The sequence below is a fragment of the Cuculus canorus genome, chromosome Z, assembly GCF_017976375.1.
Source record: "Cuculus canorus isolate bCucCan1 chromosome Z, bCucCan1.pri, whole genome shotgun sequence".
Taxonomy (NCBI): domain Eukaryota; kingdom Metazoa; phylum Chordata; class Aves; order Cuculiformes; family Cuculidae; genus Cuculus; species Cuculus canorus.
The window spans coordinates 51,866,804-51,887,255 of NC_071441.1; the positions used below are offsets into that span (position 1 = coordinate 51,866,804).

General features: G+C 43.6%; 1 protein-coding gene across 1 annotated transcript; it reads right to left on the minus strand.

Annotated features, from left to right (window-relative positions):
- Positions 1 to 354: 354 nt before the first annotated feature.
- Positions 355 to 18,464, minus strand: SMU1 (SMU1 DNA replication regulator and spliceosomal factor). Its single transcript, XM_054053852.1, has 12 exons — positions 18,314 to 18,464; positions 17,425 to 17,635; positions 17,172 to 17,324; positions 16,504 to 16,614; positions 15,456 to 15,584; positions 12,353 to 12,472; positions 11,466 to 11,582; positions 11,138 to 11,265; positions 7,192 to 7,318; positions 5,744 to 5,911; positions 5,292 to 5,444; positions 355 to 4,826 (listed from the first exon to the last, which is right to left on the minus strand). Exons 1-12 carry the CDS (start codon positions 18,337 to 18,339, stop codon positions 4,728 to 4,730), a joined length of 1,542 nt encoding a protein of 513 aa, XP_053909827.1. The 5' UTR covers positions 18,340 to 18,464; the 3' UTR covers positions 355 to 4,727.
- Between the last annotated feature and the right edge of the window lie 1,988 nt (positions 18,465 to 20,452).

A 20,452-nucleotide genomic window follows, 5' to 3' on the forward strand; every position in this document is an offset into this window, starting at 1 on the left:
TGCTCCTGCATCCATTTGTGAATGGTTGGTGCACTGATCATTAATGAGGCACACTGAGTGAAGCAAGGTTTGATTTAAGCCATCCTTTTCCAAACCCACAGATAAGGAAATGTCAGGTTCTATGTTTATTCCTGTTTTTTGGGAGGCAAGATGAGCATTATTATAATACTTAAAGAATGGGGAACTTCAACCATTGTGATATCTGCTGGCAGGACAAAACCACAGGACGTAACCAATCTAAGAGTGTCCTGGAGTGCATCAATGAGAAGTTCCTGATCCAACTGACAGAGAAGCCAATGAGGAGAGGTGCTCTGCTGGACCTCATACCCCCATACCCATCCACAAGGGACTTGTTGAGACTGTGAAGGTCAAAGGTAGCCTTGGCTACTGTGACCATGAGATGGTGGGAGTTCAGGATCCTAAGAGAAAGGAGGAGGTTAAAAAGCTCCCAGCCATGCACTTAAAGAGAGCAGACTGGTCTCTTCAAAGGTCTTCTTGGAAGCATAGCATGGAATGTTGCCTTGGAGGAAGTAGGGGCCCAAGAATACTGGTTAATATTCAACGATCACAGCCTCCAGGCTCAAGAACAGTCCACTCCACTGAATAGGATGTCAGGCAAAAACGCCAGGAGGTGAACAAAGAACTTCTCGCCAGACTCAACTGCTGTTTGAAAAGAAGGCTAATGGTATCCTGGTTGCCAGGAAGTTGAGGGAGATAATCCTTCCCCTCTACTCAGCGCTGAGGCCACACCTGGAGTATTGTCTGATTGTGGACAAGGAGGACATTGACATACTGGAGAGAGTCCAACAGAGGGCCACAAATGTGCCTGAAGGGTTTGGAGCACCTCTGCTATGAAGAAAGGCTGAGAGAGCTGGGACTGTTACGCCTGGAGAAGCCCAAAGGAGAATTGCATCAATGTGCATAAATACCTGAAGGGAGGGTGCAAAGAGACAGAACCAGGCTCTTTCCAATGATGTCCAGTGACAGGATAAGAGGGAGTTGGCGCAAGTTGAAATACAGGAGGTTCCCACTGAACCTCAGGGAACACTTTTTACAGGGAGAGTAACTGAATACCCGCACAGGCTGTCCAAGGAGGTGGTCATCTTAAACCTCAGACATCCTGTCATTCTGTGACTAAAACCTGAAAGATCACTTATTACTTGATTTGGCTTACAAAGCTTCAGGAAAGGGAGCATGTGCCTGGCTCCCATTTCCTGCCCAACACAGAAGAGGCAGTATCAGAACTTACTACACAGGGGGCAGTTATATAGGTTAAGGGACACAAGGAAACTGAAGAGGGCTTCGTTAACCCCCTTCATAATGCAAGCAGCACCTGTTAAAGGTAAAATTGCTAGGCTCCCTTCATTTCAACAGCATCTATCTCCATGTACCTTACTCCATGAGGTGCCAAAGAACTCCCACATGCAGTTCCTACTGAAATAAAGCCCCTGAAATAAAGCGTGCAAGCCACCTTTTTCCTCAGGATTCACCTAAAGTCTGTGTTTTTCCCTGCTGACATTCAGATCAAAGTTGGTTCAGCCTGTGTCTCACGAACTGCCATGATCCAGGTTGTAAGGTTTATTTACAGCTCTCCAATGAACACACAGAGACATGCAGGAACTGGAGATGCAGTAAGCCAGCTTAAGGATTCCTGGAACACCTGCAGACACTAGGCAGAAAGTGAAGAGAAGCCATATTTTCAAGGCCATTTATAATTGACCTTTAGCACCACATTTCCTGTAGATCTCTGCTACCTATTTTCTCTTATCTCAAACTGAAACTGGTGATATCAAGCTGCCTGGAATCAGAGGCAGGCCCTCTCTCCCAAGCTCATGGTTCAAAATCCTCAGCAACGTGCACAATCACGGATTCACAGGGGCTGCCAGGCACCCACAGGATTGTCTAGTTTCTCAGACCTCATAAGAATTCGGCTGCCCTATAAGATATTCATAAACAATCTTCTCTTTTCAAGATCAGGTCTTCAGATTTCATCTGGTCTCACTAAATCTTACTAGCAATTCAAGGGAGAGTTTAATATTATTTTGCAGGGGCAAGCTGTTGGCGGTATCACAGCAGGATCACACCTGCATCTACAGCCCCACATTACTTGGATAATTTTTTTTTTCTTTAATATTATTGGGGTAATATGCTACACCTACCACTTGCAGAACCGTGCAGGAACCTAAGCTTGCTTATTTTTTTCTGAGATAGCAGTAGCTCTTCTGCATACATTCTGCAAGCACACACAGAGAGGGAGCAGATTCCACCCAAGCAAGGGTGAAATCCATTGATCCAGAAAGAGGACGATAAACTGACCTATAAGACCTTCATCACACAGTGCTCCTCTTGCAAAGAATTTTGTTCTCCTCGATGCACAACGGAACTTGCCATCTCCAAGTAAAATAATTCAAGCATAAAACAAGGCCCATGGCTGAACAATGCTTTCTTTAATAATAGTTAAAGCACTAGATGTTGCCTTGTTCAAGTCTTACATACAGGTAAGTGGCACAACACCTGGCTGATTCTTCAGAGAGAAAATGTCTTCCTAGATTACATTAAAAAAAAGTAACAGTTACATTAAAAAAAATTACATTTTGATTCTAAAAAAAATCAACATTTTCAAGATAATCATTGTACTTCTGTGCCAGCCACCAGCTACTTTACACATTACAGCTGCAGCCCAGGAGGTGAATTTTACCATTATCCTTCCAGAAGTACTAGTACATTTTGCTTTTTTGTCTTGAATACTTGCATCAATAAAATCTGAAACTCTTAAATAAAAAGGATAAGAAATACCAGACTTTCTCACATTAAGCTAGAGAATCTATTTCAATCATTAAACATTCAGGATTCTGAGTTTTATTTGCTACAACTACTTTTCTTTTAAAGAACAATGTAAGATATAGTTTACCTTGAGGATTAGCAGTTCTGTGTTATCTGAAGGCAAAATTAACCACGTGCTAGATAATATTAAAAATACTTTGTCAAGATCTTCTCCTGTATCAAAAGTACTAACTGCCAATGGAGCTTGTCACATGTATTACTGTCAGATGTTTCTGACACACCACTGATTTCAGGCAGGAAAAATAATCACTTTTTGCTATGTAAAATTGATTTTATTGCTGTTATGTAAGAAGTAAAAAAAAAAAAACCACTTAGGAACTAAAACACTACAGCAAAATATAGAACCAAACACTACAGTGGTAGCAAAGAAGCAATGCTACATGAGAAGTTAAGCTGAAATTTTTCTGCATCCCCTTAGAACAACATGAAGAGACCAGTCCAGTGCTGAAGGAGGTCAGTCACCAGCTGACAACCCACACCTGCATTAGGATCAAGCCCTTCAGCTGAAAAAAATCATGAGGTTATTTAAACTGGAACTAATTTATTAAGTCAAAGAGAAGTTATGATCATCTGAAAGATGACGGTAGCAGGAAAGCATACTACGAGAGATCAGGACAGGAAACAGTGCAGCAGATTCTAATCTACGTGCAATTGCCTCATCACTATAGACAAAAATCTTATTTTTTGCTGCATCCTTGAAAAACTGTGGTCAGACTGCTGGATATTCTAGTCTATATTCACAACAACGTGCATCAGTTGGGATCGCAAATGGAATCGTCACCTGCACTAAACTGAAGAACCCCAAACTTTCTTTGTCATAGTGTGGGACTTAAACATCACTTTTAACTAGGTCCATGGGTATACGAATATTTTTTAAAAAAATCTTAAAATAATTACTTAAAGCTTAAGTATGCCATGCCCTTTCAATGAAACAGGAAGCTAAATTGAGTAAACTGGAAAACAAGACAACTGTAGCACATGCAGCATCACATTACAAACTTGGCTGATGTGAAACAGCTGTTGCATGTTGATCCCAAGGCCTGCTTCAGTTAACGCTGGTCTGAAGACACTATGCACTTAATATAGGAAGAGGGCCCAGGTAATAATTCCTTTTAGCTTGGAAGCAAAGTAAAACAAAGAAAGAAAAGAAAAGAAAAAAAAAAAAGGGAAAACCATCCCACTTCAACACCCCCCAAAAAAAACCCCACACATAAACAAACAAAAAAACAAAACCCCAACTGTATCTCAATGCCACATTAGGCAATTTTATAGCAGGAAGTGCTGGGAGATGGGGAAGAATAGTTTTGTTCCAAGGAAGCTGTGTGACACTACTTAACACATGTAACTGGAAAAATTATAGTAAAAATTTAACACAGCAAAACCCACTGGACTAGAAAAGCCTCTGCCTTCAAGCTCAGGACAGAGTAACCTCGCCTGCATTCCATGAAAACCATGCTTTGTTTCAGCAGTGGAGAAGAGACAGCTTTCCCATTTCTCAGAATCCACTCAAATATAAAAAGCATTTTACTGTATTCTATGAAGCCAGCAACCACTCTTAGGTGTATATAGTTCCTAGCTTGTTCAACTTTTATAAACACTGTAGGAAGAGTACAGACTTCAGAGACAGAAAAAAAACTCTCGCTGAGGTTGCTTTTTATCAGCTACTCTGGTAAAAATAAAAGTATTTGAAATTAACTGATGCTGTATTTAAGCATCAGCTATGTTTACCTAACTTTAGACCAAGAAAGAAGAATATCATTCCCTGGAAACCCGAACTGAAAATTGAGCAAGTATCACACTCTGTGCATTTAGACCTCATCAAAGCACAAACACCAATAACCTGCAACTAGCAGGCATGCTTCACAGCTCATTGTAAAACCAAGTTACGGCTTCCACAGCTTGAGGAGGCCATCTTCGCTGTAAGTGGCAATCAGGTTCTGGTGGGGGTGATGAGCAATGCCAATGACATCTTTTTCATGAACCTAGAAAATAAGCAGAAGGATGCATCAGGAGACTCTTCCACTAGGGTGAAATAACCTGCTTCAAACATGGACTAGAGGGAAGCTGGACCAAAGTTTAACATACTTTGTGCATACAGCAATTTAATCCAACGCAAATTTAAACCTGGCAGCTTTAAATCTGACATCTTGGTCAGACTCTCCATCAGCCGAAGCCCAGGTCAGAACATGCTCTAGTTCAAGTAAGTTTGAAACAATCACCCCTGACACGGTGGGTAAACATTTTCATAACTTTTAAAACTAAAGTGACTCCAAAAAAGTTTAACGACATTTTACAGCAAGTGCTCTGGAATGCATTTTTTATCAATCATTTCTGCAAGAAGTGAAAGATTCCTTGGGAAAGACTTCTCCTTATGTACTTCATAAATAACGAACATTAGAGTGGCCTTTTGTTTAGGACTCTGCAAAAGATCAAAGCTAAGAACTTACTGTCAGAGTTCTCTCCAGTTTGCCGGTCACTGTGCTAAAGCAATATAGCACAAAATCTTCACCAACACAGTAGATCCATTCACCACGAGGTGAAAGCGCACAGCAAACGAAGTCACCACCTTCTCTTTTACCAGAGCTAAAACTTCTTACAATCTGTAAAGATACCCCCCCAAAAAATATTTCTCAGGGTTAAACTACAGCACATGATTTCTACATTCAAGGCAAAAGCATTTAGGCAGTACTAGGTCTGTTTAGAACGCAGAATCTCTTCACATCTGCAACTGCTTTCTGCAAGTCAAGCTGTTCTATAAACCTGTGTACAGGTCAGTTTGTCATGAAAGCAAAGTGGAGGAATCAGGCTTAATCCAAGGCTAGGTCATTAACTGGTTTTCTGGCATTCTTAAAAGGGCTGAGAGAGAGGCATTTGGAAAGACACCAGTAAAATTACGTACTTGTCCTTGCATATTCATAATGACGACTGTATTTGATCTGTTGCAAACAACGAAGTGTTCAGGGTTTTTAGGCAGCAGAATGACACTGTTCACAGTGATGTCTGTTCCAGCAGTGCTGCCAAGAGATTTGAAGGTGTTTGAGCACTCTGTTGTCTTCACATTCCAAACCTATTATGAAAAATAAATGTAAAACCAAATGGCTTTAACGAATTAAAAAAAAGCAGATATTCAGGTTTTTTAAGGCTCCTGAAGGGAATTATGACATCCGAAAATTATACCTTAAAGCAGACTTCAAAACATTACCACTTTTATTTTGAAGCATGGACACCATGAACAATTCCACTGCAAATGAACTGAAAGTGAATTTTTATTATCCAAATTCAGCCTGGCTCCATTTCATTATGCATATTCCCTGAGAAGTGAGTCCAGTCTTGCTTTCTGGTTTTAGCTGGTAACTGAATACACGTGCAGCCTTTGCACATGCAATTTTACTTACACAAGACAGGCAGGAAAAATCACTGAAAAAGCAAAGCCTCACTGATATTGATGAGAGAGACATCCCAGCTTAGAGCTACTTCAGGCTAAACACAAGGCTGTTCTAGCTGTTTAGAAACAGGAAAAGGAACTGCTCATTGAATATTTAATATAAAATGTAACTCACCACCTGTGGAGTATTTTTGCTGTTTAATACTAGGAATCAAAATTAAGGATACCAACTTCTTATGCTATTTTCATGACCAGGGTAATCTAGTGAAGAGTAGAAGTTTGAAGTAACACCCCACTGATTGGAGGCAAATCTATCACACTCTCCTAGGCCACATCTACAAACTGCACCTGCATACTCACTTCCACACGCACTGCATCAATGCCCTACTATGGTTGTTTCTGTATTCATTCATTTATTCATTATTAGTCAGTAATGTCCTGAATGTCCTGTACACAACAATGCTTTGGTGCTCTCAACTACTACACATTGAGTAGTTCCACTTTTTGCTGTGGAAAAGAAGCCATGCCTATCACTCCTACCACCAGATTTTATTACCACTAGATTACCTAGCTTACAAGGAAAGGGACTCCAAAGCACCAAAAGAAAAATACTCAGGGGTCCAGTAAGCAAGAAAATGCCATTATTACAGGCACGGGAATTCCCACATTCTAGCACAAGAGATGCCACAGTCAACTCTTTTTCAAGAATAAAGTCATAACAGGCAGGTAAGTGCTGATGAGCTCCTTTCACCCATACAGCAGAAACAGTCTCTGCAGCAGTATGCAAGCAGAATGTGAAACTTCATCAGTTCTCATTTACAGCAATCTACAGCAAGGGTCACAAGCAGAAAGACTTAGCACTGCAGATAACCCCAAGTCTTTCCCTACTGATTGCAGCACTGTATCAGCTACAACACACAGAGTCCGAGCGTGTTAATTATAAAGGGAAAATGCTATCTTACCTTCACTGTGCCATCAGAGGATGCACTGATAATATAGTGGCCATCCTGGGTAAAAGTAGCTTCATTGACGAATGAAGAATGACCACGGAATTCTTTTAAAGTTTTCCCAGACTTTAAACCATGAATCCTGTCACATAAGAGAGATGACAACTGAGTGAGCAACTAAGGCAGTCTTAATCACCCCCTGGGTTCACTGCAAGTTAAATCTGAGGCACATTTGATGGCAACAATAAAAGTGTTAAAAACACAGAAGTGGTAGGTCTTTATCAGGTGCTCTTTTTGTTGAAAATATTATATGTTCCTGTGAAAAGCTTAGGGAAATACTATCAAGCTTCAGCCTCAAGGTCCTGTATGTAATATACATTGTACATACGAGAAGACAGGACTACAAAAGGAGAAACTATGAAGCTGACAAAACAAAAAATACAAAATTATGCTTGAAAGTCACCAGTCCAACAGACTCTTCAAAATTAAGCAAGGTGAGCTTCCCCACAGCCTTGACCAAGGACTTGTCCAGTTAAGAAAAATTCTTTTCTTACATTCAGCCAAAATTTTTGTCCTTTGCAAGCTGTTGCCATTGCCTCTTACTATGCAACTCTGTAAAGAGTTAGCTCCACATCTAAAAGGAAATTATACCGCTAATCTGTATAAGCCTTAAATTGTAGTACCTACCGGCTACAGAAATGTGTTTATCAAGCAGAATTCTGAAGCTCTAAGAATAAAATTTCTCCTTCCATTTGAAGCTTGCTGTCCATGTTTCATCCAACCTTACATAATTTCAATTCAAATACTCATGCTACAGCTCATATACATATCAGGATTTAAACAGATAACATGTCTCATAAAGATGCTTTGTAATGTCTGTTCGCTGCACAGTGGCCTCCACATCCACACATTTCTTTGTTTCCATCTAAAGTAGTTTCATTTGTACCACTCGGTTTTATGGTACAGGCAACAGCCTAAAGCTATTATACGTTACTACACAATTAAACAGAGAGCCAATACAGACACCACACACTGGACCAATCTGATTCACAAACACATAAAATGCTTTGACTTGGAAGTTGCCTTAAAGATTATCCAGTTCCAACACCTCTGCCATGAACAAGGACACCTCCCACTACACCAGGCTGTTCAAAGCCCCATCCAACCCAGCCTTGGACACCTCCAGGGACGGGGCATCCACCACTTCTCTAGCCAACCTGTTCTAGTGCCTCACCACCCTTATCATAAAAAGTTTCTTCATAATACCTGATCTAAACCTTCCCTCTTTGAGCTTGAAAACCCCTCATCCTATCACTTCACTGCCTGATAAAACATCCCTCCTCAGCTTTCCTGTAGGCCCCCTTTAAGTACTGGAAGGCTGCTATAAAGTCTTCCTGGAGCCTTCTGTTCTCCAGCCTAAACAAGCCCAACTCTCAGCCCCTCCTGGAGGACAGATTCTCCAAACCTCTGATAATCTTTGTGGCCTTCTCTGGACTCAATCTAACAGATGTGTGTCGTTCCTGTGCTGATGACTTCTGAACTGAATGCAGGTCTTCAGGTGAAGCCTCACCAGCACAGAGAAGAGGAGAATCACCTCCTTCAACCTGCTGGTCACACGATGCAGCCCATGATACAGTTGCCTTCTAGGCTGCAAGCACACATTGCCAGCTCACGTTGAGCATCTCATCCAACAGCACAACCAACTCCTTCTCTTCAGGGCTACTCTCAATCCATTCTCCACCTACCCTGTAACTGTACTTGGGATTATCCTGACCCAGATGCAGGACCTTGCACTTGGCCTTGTTGAACTTCATGAGGTTCGCACATACCTACCTTTAAGTTCCATATCCTGCAACTCAGTTTTGAAAGAGACAGATGAGGTAGTTGGAAACTTGACAAACCAGACAGAGAAATGTCATAATGTTGAGAGCAGATTGTTGCAGAGCCACCTTGGGCACCAGAATCAACTCGCTGCTCACAGGCCACAGAGGAGGTCTGCAGGCCTTAGGGAGAACAATGTGAAAGCCAGCAGCACACTGTGGTGCTGAGGAAACCCAGACACACCAGATTCATTAGGAGAGGCGGAGTCTACAGATCAAGGCTCCCCTCTACTTGGCAGAGGTGCAGCCACCTCTGAAAGACTGTGTCCAGTTTTGGGTGCCCATTAAGGGGCCAGGAAGATGGCCAGAGGGCTGGACCAAACGATGCATGAGGAGAAGCTGAGAGGGCTGGGTGTGTTCAGCCCAAAGTTCAGGAGCACCTAATGGCTGTCTTCCTTGGAGACAAAAAACTTACATACATTTTTATTAAGTCAGAATAACCAGAAAGAAGAAAACTAGCTGCAAACACACTGATTTTTCCCAGCACTAAGTGAATTCCGCTCAGTAACAAGACATCAAATAGGCGCAGGATTGGAATTAGTGCATGACACAAATGTTAAAATTAACACTTTGCAGACACCAGGAGCTGCCTGCAGGAACAGGGGTGTTTAATGAGTTTGCTGCCCATCTGTTAACTCACATTAGAACAGTTTGAGTATTTCTGTGACTATCTGCATGTATTAAAAGTTAAAAACTTTCATTTTTGTTTTTATCCACCCTGCAATGATCCTTTTAAAAAAGAAAAAAAAAAAGAAAAGGATATCCAAGTCCTTACTAAACACCTGAATTGTAACTAGTTGGTCAACATAACCACCTAACAAGCTTTTACAATAAATGGAATCAGAATATTCTGACAGGTGTACAGCTAAAGGAGAAGAGGCAACGGGCACAAGTTACAAAACAAAACATCTTTCCTCACGTCCAAACAGAATTTTCTCCAAGAGGATTGTACAGCACTAGGACAGATGCCAAGAGAAGCAGTGGGGTCTCTACCCATGAAGGGTCTGAGAACTCAGCTGGACAAGGCCCTGAGCAAGCTGTGCTAAACTAAAAGGCTGGTTGTGCTTTAAGAAGCACGTAGGACTAGAGACCTCTAGGGGTACCTTTTAACGCAAACTATTTCATAATTCATGCCTAGTCTGCCCTACACAGACTGCAGATGTTTGGGCTTTTTCTATCCACCCTCATACCTTCCAAGTCATTCATGGTTTTGTTAAATTTAAACTTTTAAAGACTTCAAGCGTTGAGGTCTCCCTCCCAACCCTGACCTAATTCTCTTGGCACTGTCCAAGCACTGCTTCCTTCTCAAGGGAAAATAATAAATTTTTCCTTATATACAGTCAGACTTACAGCTCCTGGAGGTTGTCCCTGAATGTGTAGGGATGCATCTTACATCTTCTCCCCCACAAGGACCCTTATTCAAGCCCATGGGAGAGCCATGACTATTGCTAGTTGAGATTCCCAAGCACTTCTGGACTTTTGGAAATTTTACTCTATTCAGCAACTATCAAGAGGAAGCAGAGAAGATGCACCAAAATACTTAATGCTGCTCTCAGAGGATTTCTTTAAATAGCAGAAAAAGCAGAGCCCACGATGCTGCTTCACAAGGAAAATAACCCGGATGGAACCAACTACTGTCATCTCATCATTAGTGAGAATCATTAGGCCCTTTTGGCCATTTCAAAAAAACATCATCATTTTGATATCCCCAGATCTTTTTTTTACTCCTTTTGTCCTCTTTTTACCATGTCACTTATTATAAAAAAATGTTAACTTCTTAAGGTTGATACAATTGTTCCTTAACCTAGGAGTCTCCCAGAAAGAAAACGTGCAAGGTCAATGTAAATGATAACAGAACAAAAGATGTACTTGGCTCTTACCCTGCAGTAACGCAAGTTAAGCAAGGTGAAAGGTTTAAACTTTCAAACTGTCCCCTTCTCCAACCTTCAGCTGTCATGCTCCCCTATCAGTATTAAAAATCAATGCAAAAGGATTTAATCTCAGGTCAAATGAACCTATACTCAAAAGTTTAAAAATTCTTTTCTTCTACACCGTAGCTCACACACTCTCACTCTATTTACCTTATTGTCTGATCAAAAGAAGCACTAAGAATTTGGCTGCTGTCTTTAGAGAAACTGAGGCATGTAACACCTTTACTATGTGCTCGTTCAAATCTTCTCAGACACTGACCACTCTGGATTTTCCACACCTAGAAACAGCAAATGAAACAAAGGCGGTTACTCCATTACAAAATCACAGGTGCTCACACATCAGAGACAATCTGTATCTGTTTTTGAGCCACACTAGACTTAATTTGTCTTTACACTGAATTGCAACATAACTGCAAATTGCAAGTGAATCTTTCTGGTCAACACCTCCACACAACATACCACACAAAAGGATTTTTACCTTGATCTTTCCATCTTGTGCTCCAGTTGCTAGCATTTCTGTATCTCTACTGAAGCACATGCACAGCACTGCATCATCCATCATCATAAAATTATCTTGTGCCTGGTACTTCAGATCCTAAATGAAAGCAGAAGATCCACCAGTCAAAACAGTGTATTATATACAACATATTTAAAGGCAAAGTGCAAAACTCGATGATCCAGTGGGTCCTTTCCAACCTGGTGATTCTATGATTCTATGAAAAGTACTATGAGCTTTAACATCAGTTATCATTTATAACTTATAATCAGACAGATGTCACAGCCTTATAGTAACAGTGATATGCTACTGTCACCATTTTAGAGGCAACAACAGTGACCTAGAACAGTAGGACAAATCATAGAATCATAGAATCATAGAATCACTAGGTTGGAAAGGATCCATTGGATCATCGAGTCCAACCATTCCTAACACTCCCTAAACCATGCCACTCAGCACCTCATCCACCTATCCCCTAAACACCTCCAGGGAAGGTGACTCAACCACCTCCCTGGGCAGCCTGTTCCAGTGCCCAGTGACCCCTTCTGTGAAGAATTTTTTCCTGATGTCCAGCCTGAACCTCCCCTGGCAGAGCTTGAGGCCATTCCCTCTTGTCCTGTCCCCTATCACTTGGGAGAAGAGGCCAGCTCCCTCCTCTACATCTCTCCTCCCCAAATGTTACGGCACAGGGAATTCTATGAGAAACCAGACAATTAAACCCATCCTGACCAATATTTGAATCACTCAAGTGGACATCCTTTTCAGATTCACAGTCCCTAAGAAATTAAAACAAACCAAGTATAATATCAAAGAATAAAATTAGATGTTCTGGCCAATGAATTATCCGTGTGACGTAAGGCTCAACTTACCTTCCTGATCTTTCCAGTAGTGAAGTTCCATACTTCAATGAAACCATCAACAGAGCCTGTAACCAGATACTGCCCATCTGGGGAAAACCGAGCACACTCCACATGTGACTTCTGCCCAAACTGTTATATAAGAGAAAATAAATTAAGCTTAAATAAGCAATTTTAAAGCAGCAACTCATTAAACCAAATCTGTAATCTCACTTTGGTGGAAAAAAACCAGTATTTTCTAGAGGTATGCATCCATAAATTTAATCTTAAGGTACAAACCACCTATCAATACCTACATACTAGCACTTAAAAATAACAAACTAAAAAAAAACCCTCCTTTCGAACTGGTAATATCTGTGAAACTTACATCAAACGGTCCACGTTTACAGCAGCAGTTTGGTTGGTTGGCCTTATATTTTTGATATTTGCAGAGAGTTGTGTATGCTAATCACTGGTACCCAACATATTTCCCTAGCAGGCTTCAGAAATTTCTGAAGTAGTACAAGTTGCTTCACTCTGAATGATGTTCCTTTAGTGAAATTTTCACAGTGAATGTTTGGCATTTTTCATATACAATTTTTAACTTTTAAGTACAAATGACCATGACAACCGAGCGTGGAAAATCCGAAGTTTTCCCTAATTGACACAAACCCCCAAGATTACTAGTGGTAAATTAAAAAAAAGAAAGAATTATAATAAAGCATTTTTACCAAGCTGCTGTTCAACACAACAAAGTGATTTCCTAAACTCCAACTCATGACTTCCAAAAAACCATTATCTTCCATTCATTGTGAGAGCTGGTAAAGCTCCCACAGCTTAGTAGCTTCTCACTGTACAGACTGCTTGGAGTCTTTACAAGAGGAAACTACCTATTCCGCTATGAGTGCTACAGGACAACTATGTCAGAACAGCAGAATTTTCTTTCTTTTTTGAAATCAATACGATAAAATCATTCAAAATGAGATACTGATCATATTGGTAGACTTGGCAGTAGTTAACGACCAAAACCTAAGTGGTTCACAGAAGCTAATATGCATGCAGAGAAGTTCAAGACATGACTATTCCCTTGCAGAAATAAAGAATGGGACTGAGCAAACCACTCCTGATCACTGAATGATTCTGAACTGTGAAGTGAAAGAAATAATTAACACATCTAGGGAGAATATTCAGTCCCTATTGGATGCAGAAGGAAAAACAGTGACAAGGGATGAAGACAAGGCTGAGGTACTTAATGCCTCCTTTGCCTCAGTCTTTAATAATAAGGGAAGCTGTTCTCCCTGTGTACAAACCCAGGAGTTAGAGGAGCAGAATGAGGCTCCCATGATCCAAGAGGAGGTGGTTAGAGACTTGCTTGCCCAGTTAGACACCCACAAGTCTATGGGGCCAGATGGGATCCACCCAAGAGTATTGAAGGAGCTGGCAGATGTCCTTTCCAAACCCCTTTCCATCATCTTCCAGCGATCCTGGCTGATGGGGGAAGTTCCACTGGACTGGAGGCTGGCTGATGTTGTGCCCATCTACAAGAAGGGTTGCAGGGAGGATCCGGGGAACTACAGGCCTGTCAGTCTGACCTCAGTGCCGGGGAAAGTCATGGAACAGGTGATCTTGAGTGCTATCATGAAGCACATGCAAGAGAACCGGGTGATCAGGCCCAGTCAACATGGGTTTATGAAAGGCAGGTCTTGCCAAACTAACCTGATCGCCTTCTATGACAAAGTGACTCAACTACTGGATGGGGGAAAGGCTGTGGATGTAGTCTTCTTGGACTTCAGTAAAGCCTTTGACACAGTTTCTCACACCATTCTGCTGCAGAAACTGTCAGCCTCCGGACAGGCACACACTCTCCTGAGTTGAAAACTGGTTGGATGGCCGGGCCCAGAGAGTGGTGGTAAATGGAGTTAACTCCAGCTGGAGGCCAGTCACAAGTGGAGTTCCTCAGGGCTCAGTACTGGGTCCAGCTCTGTTCAATGTCTTTATCAATGACCTGGATGAAGGCACTGAGTGCACCCTTAGCAAGTTTGCAGATGACACTCAGCTGGGTAGAAGCGTGGATCTGCTGGAGGGTAGGGAGGCTCTGCAAAGGGATCTGAACAGGCTGGACTGCTGGGCTGAGACCAATGGCATAAGGTTTAACAAGGCCAGATGCCAGGTCCTGCACTTGGGGCATAACAACCCTATGCAATGCTACGGACTAGGAGAAGTCTGGCTAGAAAGCTGCCTAGAGGAGAAGGACCTGGGGATGTTCGTTGACAGCCGACTGAACATGAGCCAGCAGTGTGCCCAGGTGGCCAAGAAGGCCAATGGCATCTTGGTTTGTATCAGAAACGGTGTGACCAGCAGGTCCAGAGAGGTTATTCTCGTTCTGTACTCGGCACTGGTGAGACCGCACCTCAAATACTGTGTTCAGTTCTGGGCCCCTCACCACAAGAAGGATGTTGAGGCTCTGGAGCATGTCCAGAGAAGAGCAACAAAGCTGGTGAGGGGGCTGGAGAACAAGTCTTATGAGGAGCGGCTGAGAGAGCTGGGGTTGTTCAGCCTGGAGAAGAGGAGGCTGAGGAGAGACCTTATTGCTCTCTACAACTACTTGAAAGGAGGTTGTGGAGAGGAGGGAGTTGGCCTTTTCTCCCAAGTGACAGGGATAGGACAAGAGGGAATGGCCTCAAGCTCCGCCAGGGGAGTTTCAGGCTGGACATCAGGAAAAAATTTTTCACAGAAAGGGTCACTGGGCGCTGGCAGAGGCTGCCCAGGGAGGTGGTTGAGTCACCTTCCCTGGAGGTGTTTAGGGGATGGGTGGATGAGGTGCTGAGGGGCATGGTTTAGGGCATGGCTGGACTTGATGACCCAGTGCGTCCCTTCCTACCTAGTGATTCTATGATTCTATGATCTATTGTATTCACAAATACCAGAAGTATCAAATCTTATTAAGAGATCTAATTTTAGAATCTCACGAAAACCCTCCTGATAAGATAAAGCATGGAGAAGTTAAAATAAACAGAGTGAGGGAAATTACTTAAAAAAAACCCCAAGAACAATTCAGAAGGTTTACTCTTCTCTCACAACACAAAGCACAAGAAGGAATAAGCAGCAATAGCACATATAAAACCAAGCACACCACCTTAATATGTCTGCTCAGTTGTGTGGGGAATTTTTCTTCTTCTACGTCTTTCACAGCTGCTTTGCCTCTGAACAAGTCAATTGTCATACCAGGAGGAAGCAGGCCCTGATGCTGCTGCCATTTAAGCGCCTGTGGAGAAGATGAAAGTCCTACAGTCAGGTACCAGTTAACACATATCTACTCATCAAAACTTGCTTCTAATTAATATAATACAATACAATACAGTAATGATTTCTTGTACCCCTACAAGTTGTACACCTGTTCAGTTTGAGACAAGAATGCTGCAAGCAATTACTTGAAACATGACTTATCAGATTATGCTTGCTAACTCATGACCACAAATTGAAAAGAATGTTATTCCCAAATGACTTTTGGAAGTGAGAATGACACAGCCCACCCCCACCTTGTTCTAGCTTCAGGACACAGTATACAGAAATGTAAACAATGTAATTTCAATCTTGATTTAATTTAAATTAGTCAATTTGCTGTCTACATGTCTAAAACTGCATTCATTTGAATTCAAAGTGACATGAAATTTCTTGGAAGGCACAAGTGAACTTCACTCAAAAGACAGAATGTTATATGAACTCTTCAGCAGAGAGCTGCCTGCAATCACAGGACAGACCTATTATGCTGAGAGAATTTATTCGGCATACCTACATGCTCAGTAAGCGAGATATAAGACATAAGCCAGCAGAATACGTAAAACATTGTCTGCATAGAGTATCATTGACTACATTCTAAGAATCAAAAAGAAGTTCCAAGTACAATGGAAACCGTGTGTGTTACTACATACTTTGAAAATAATCCTCTCTGTGTCTTGAGTACTTGTTGTATAGGAAGAAACTTACTGCCAGAGCGCTGACTTCTCTTACAGCCACTAAATCCTTGCCATACAGAGAAAACATCATTTTTAACTATGCTGTGTATAAATGTACAATATTCAAACTTTAATTTTATAGAGCTGGAGAACCAACTACATCATAATTTTATACAGCAAAGACAAACAGAAACTGACACAGCTATTAAAATGTTTTTCGACTATTACCTGCCCCAGCAATGCCATAAGACGAGATGGAGGTACCACGCTGACTTCTCCAGCTAAAGCTTGTGCAATAGCAGCTCTCCGCTTTTCTTTGCTACTTCCATCTGGGTATGCCTAAAAAGAAGAAATTTTTATGAAGTGATTCTTCTAAACAGTTTTCCATAAAAATATTGATTATTTTAAACTGAAGCCCCTTCCAGATTAATTTTCTGTTGGGCCTTCAAAACAGCCTTTCTCCATAACACCAACTCTTGAAATCTTTGAGATATGCTTTAGATAAAAATGTCAGGCTGACACAATAGGTCAGATATAATACCTTGCTATTACTGTCATTATACAAGAACTTTATTTGCAAGATCTACATTTTCTTCTGCATCTGTAAAGCAAGAAAAACAAGGTACTGATATCATCCTGTGCCAGGATGCAGGTTTAAGTCCCCAAACTCCCACCTGCAGCATACTTCAAAATCACTGCTCTGCCATCCTGTGATCCAGAGCTACACATCATCTCCCAAACACTTAATAAAACGTGTAAAATCATCAAATAAGAAAGCTGCACCTTCTAGCTCCCAGAATGGAAAAGACATGATGCCGCTAGCCATTACAACTTGGACCGATGCGAGGGGTGATGCAAAACAGCATCATGAGCCTTGCAGGAAGAACATAACATACCTCACGAGGATCAAAGTAAGATCTGGCCAGAAGGTTTTCAAGGTGAATATACCGCTCTGGCTGAGTTTGTTTCAGCATGATCATGGGATCTGTTTGTCTCAGGAGAGACCTGGCAGCACCTAGTTCCCGGAGCTCAATCAGCTCCAGTACAACCTGCGCCAAGAGACAAAAACCAAGCAAAGGGTAAGTGCACCACTCCAGAGCAGGGCTCCCACTCAGAAAAGCTGCCCATATGCAACCTGCACTCACTCACCTGCTCATAGAGATCGATGAGAGTCTTGTCAGGCAGCTTCAGAGACTGTATGGCTTGCAGCACTGTGTCCCAATGCCCACTGTTTATGTCAGCCACGAAGCTCTCAATACTGTCCACAGTATTGAGAGACACAGTAGTCTCCTCCTGGAGGGTGGCAAGGGCTCGGTGCAGGCTGTTCTCCTTCAGGTACTGCATGATCAGCCGGATCACACTGCCAGGGAACAGCGCAGTCACAAACCAGCCCTCCCTGTCCCGCATGGGTGCCCAAACATGGCAGAGGGGGCAACCCCACCACCTACTCCCGCTCCCCATCACCTTAGTGGCTCCCCCGACACCCCCTCTGGTCTCTCAACACCTCAGAGGCTCCCCCAACATGCCTTCCCACCCACCACCACCTCAGGGGCTTCCCTGACACCACCTCCCACCTCCCATCACCTCAGGGGCTCCCTACCAGCCCCTCCTGCCCCGCATCACCTCAGGAGCTGCCCAGCCACGCCCTCCCATCCCTGACCGCCTCAGGGGATCCCTCAATACCCCCTCCCGTCCCCCATGACCTCAGGGGCTTCCCAACACCCCCTCTCGTCCCTGACCCCCTCAGGGGCTTCCCAACCACCTCCTCCCATCCCCAACCACCTCAGAGGCTCCCCCGACACCCCCTCCGGTCCCTAGCCATCTCAGGGACTCCCCCACCGCCCCCTCTCGCCCCCCATCACCTCAGGACTGCTCTTCCATCCCTTCCCCTCCCCCATCATCTCTGGGACTCCCCTGCCACCCCGTCCCCTCCCCGAACACCTCAGGATCGGCCCTTCCCCCACTGCCTGGCCCGGCTTCACGGAACTCTCCGTCACCGGCCAAACCCGCCACCCCTCCCCGCCGCTACCACACGCACTCGGAGGACTCGATTTCGATCGACATCTTGAGCCGCTGCCGCCACCGCCTCCCACGATCACAACAGGCCACGCACCGCCCCCTCCGCAGCCGCCACTTCCGGCCCCTGAGCCTCGTCCACTTCCGGTGCGCGGGTCGCGCGCGGGGCCGCCCCTCCACCCGCGGGGCGGGGCCGCGGCCGGCAGCCCTTGCGCCCCCTGGCGGCGGCGGTCATAGCGGGGGGCGGTGCCAGTGCCGCGCGCCCCCTGGCGGCGGCGGGCGGTCATAGCGGGGGGCCGTGCTGAGGTATGAGTGAGGATGAACGTTTCCCTGACCCTTCGCACATGCGAGCACGTGGGGAACCAGTATTTTCCCAGGATGAAGGGCTCCCGTTCCTTCCTGTGCCTCACACAGCAGCCCCTGACACAGAACAGTGTCACAGCAGGGTGAGAGCGCTTCTGCAAGACAGTCGGGAAGGCTGGCTCTGCACTGGTGTCTTAGACATATGGTCTGCGCCTTCGGCATGAGTCTTGTCCGAGTGCTTTGCAGTTCGAATACAGAATTCAGGTTTTCCAGTAGGTTTCTGAAGGAAGGAATAAATCATGAAGAATAATAAGAATCAAATCCTGCACAGCTTGCAGTAAGTAGGAACCCGATTGTAACAGGAGTTTAGCTTGTTTGCTAGTTGAAACAAGGACAGTCCCCCAGCAAGAACAAAGGACAGACCTGAGCTCACCAAGAGAACACAACAGGAGATGAGATACAGAGCATCAGAGGATTCTGAAGACACAAAGGAACTGTGAGGTACATTCCAGAGTGGGTGATAAGATACGATAATAAGTTCTATGTATGTTTAACCAATATTTCCAGAATATGTAACCAGTATTTCCTGGAATCTATATGAATATGTGTGTCTGACCAGTATGAAAGTGCTGTAACTAGCCTCAATGGACACACATAAGGTGAAATAACTCCCTGTGTGTCCAGCGTTGTTATTTATTAAAGCAATACCTGCTTAATAATCAAATTGGCATTGGCTGCTTGCCACCCACAGTCCTTCACACATGAGGATTTCAAAGAATGCCCTTGGGATGACACAGAAGTGTCTGACTGTAGGTCGGGCACTGCACGATGTGGAATGGCTCCTCAGCCACCGGTAGCTTTGCCTGTACAGGTGTGCAGTTGCAAACCGGGGTTTCTACTAGCTGTTGGCAAGCCTTAAGCAGGTGTGAGCTCTGGTGAGGTCGTGTGCTAAAGAGCGACACTGCAAAAAGTAATATCTCCTTAGTAGGGAAATCAATAGTGTATCTTGTCTGCTTTAATGAGAGGGTAAGAACTGGAAAAATGCTGCTGTACAAAGTAGAGCCCTCCAGTGCAAGAGGGGGCACAAGAGACAACTCTCCTTCAAACATATAAAGAGTGGCTGTGGCAGTCCATCTATGCTGCTTCAACTCTGACCAGGCCAGAAGTCTTGAAGATCCAGTTAATGCTAGAAAGCGAGTAATTCTGACTGTCCATCCTGGCTGCGTGTAGGCTTAGGTGGCTTGCTGGGAAGGGAGCTCCTCGCTCCCTGGGTGGCACCAAAGCTGTGGTTGCTCGTGTCTCAACAGCATGGGGCACTTCCCAGTAAGTGGCCGATACTGGTGCTAGACTGCCAGCACATGGGGATGTGAAATCTGCCAGGCTCTGCCCCTCTTGGATAGACTTGTTCCTTGCTGTTTTTTTAGGCTTAGTGTACAATTTGCTGGATGAGCCATGGAAAATAGAGCTGTGTGTGAGAAACCGCCTGCCTTTGCCAACGAAAGCTGTTCTTCGCAGTCTCTGTCCCCAGAGTGCTTAAGAAAGTAATCCAATAGCATAAAGTTGAAAAAATAGCAAGTGAGGCACACGGCTAACATTTTGCATGCTGTTGTTTCCTCTCCATGATCCCAACTCTTTTTTAACTGCTATTACAAATGTGCAGGGATTACTACTGGGAAGTATCAGTTAACCATTCTGGGCATATTTGTTTTCAATTACAGGTGTGTTTATGTCTATTGAAAGTTGTTTTGAAACAAGTCTGATCCAGACTGTAACAAAGAAAACCCATAAAATGCAAAGATGGCAGCTATTTTTGTGTGGACAGCATGTAGGAATCTGGCTCAATCTGTCAGTAAATTCA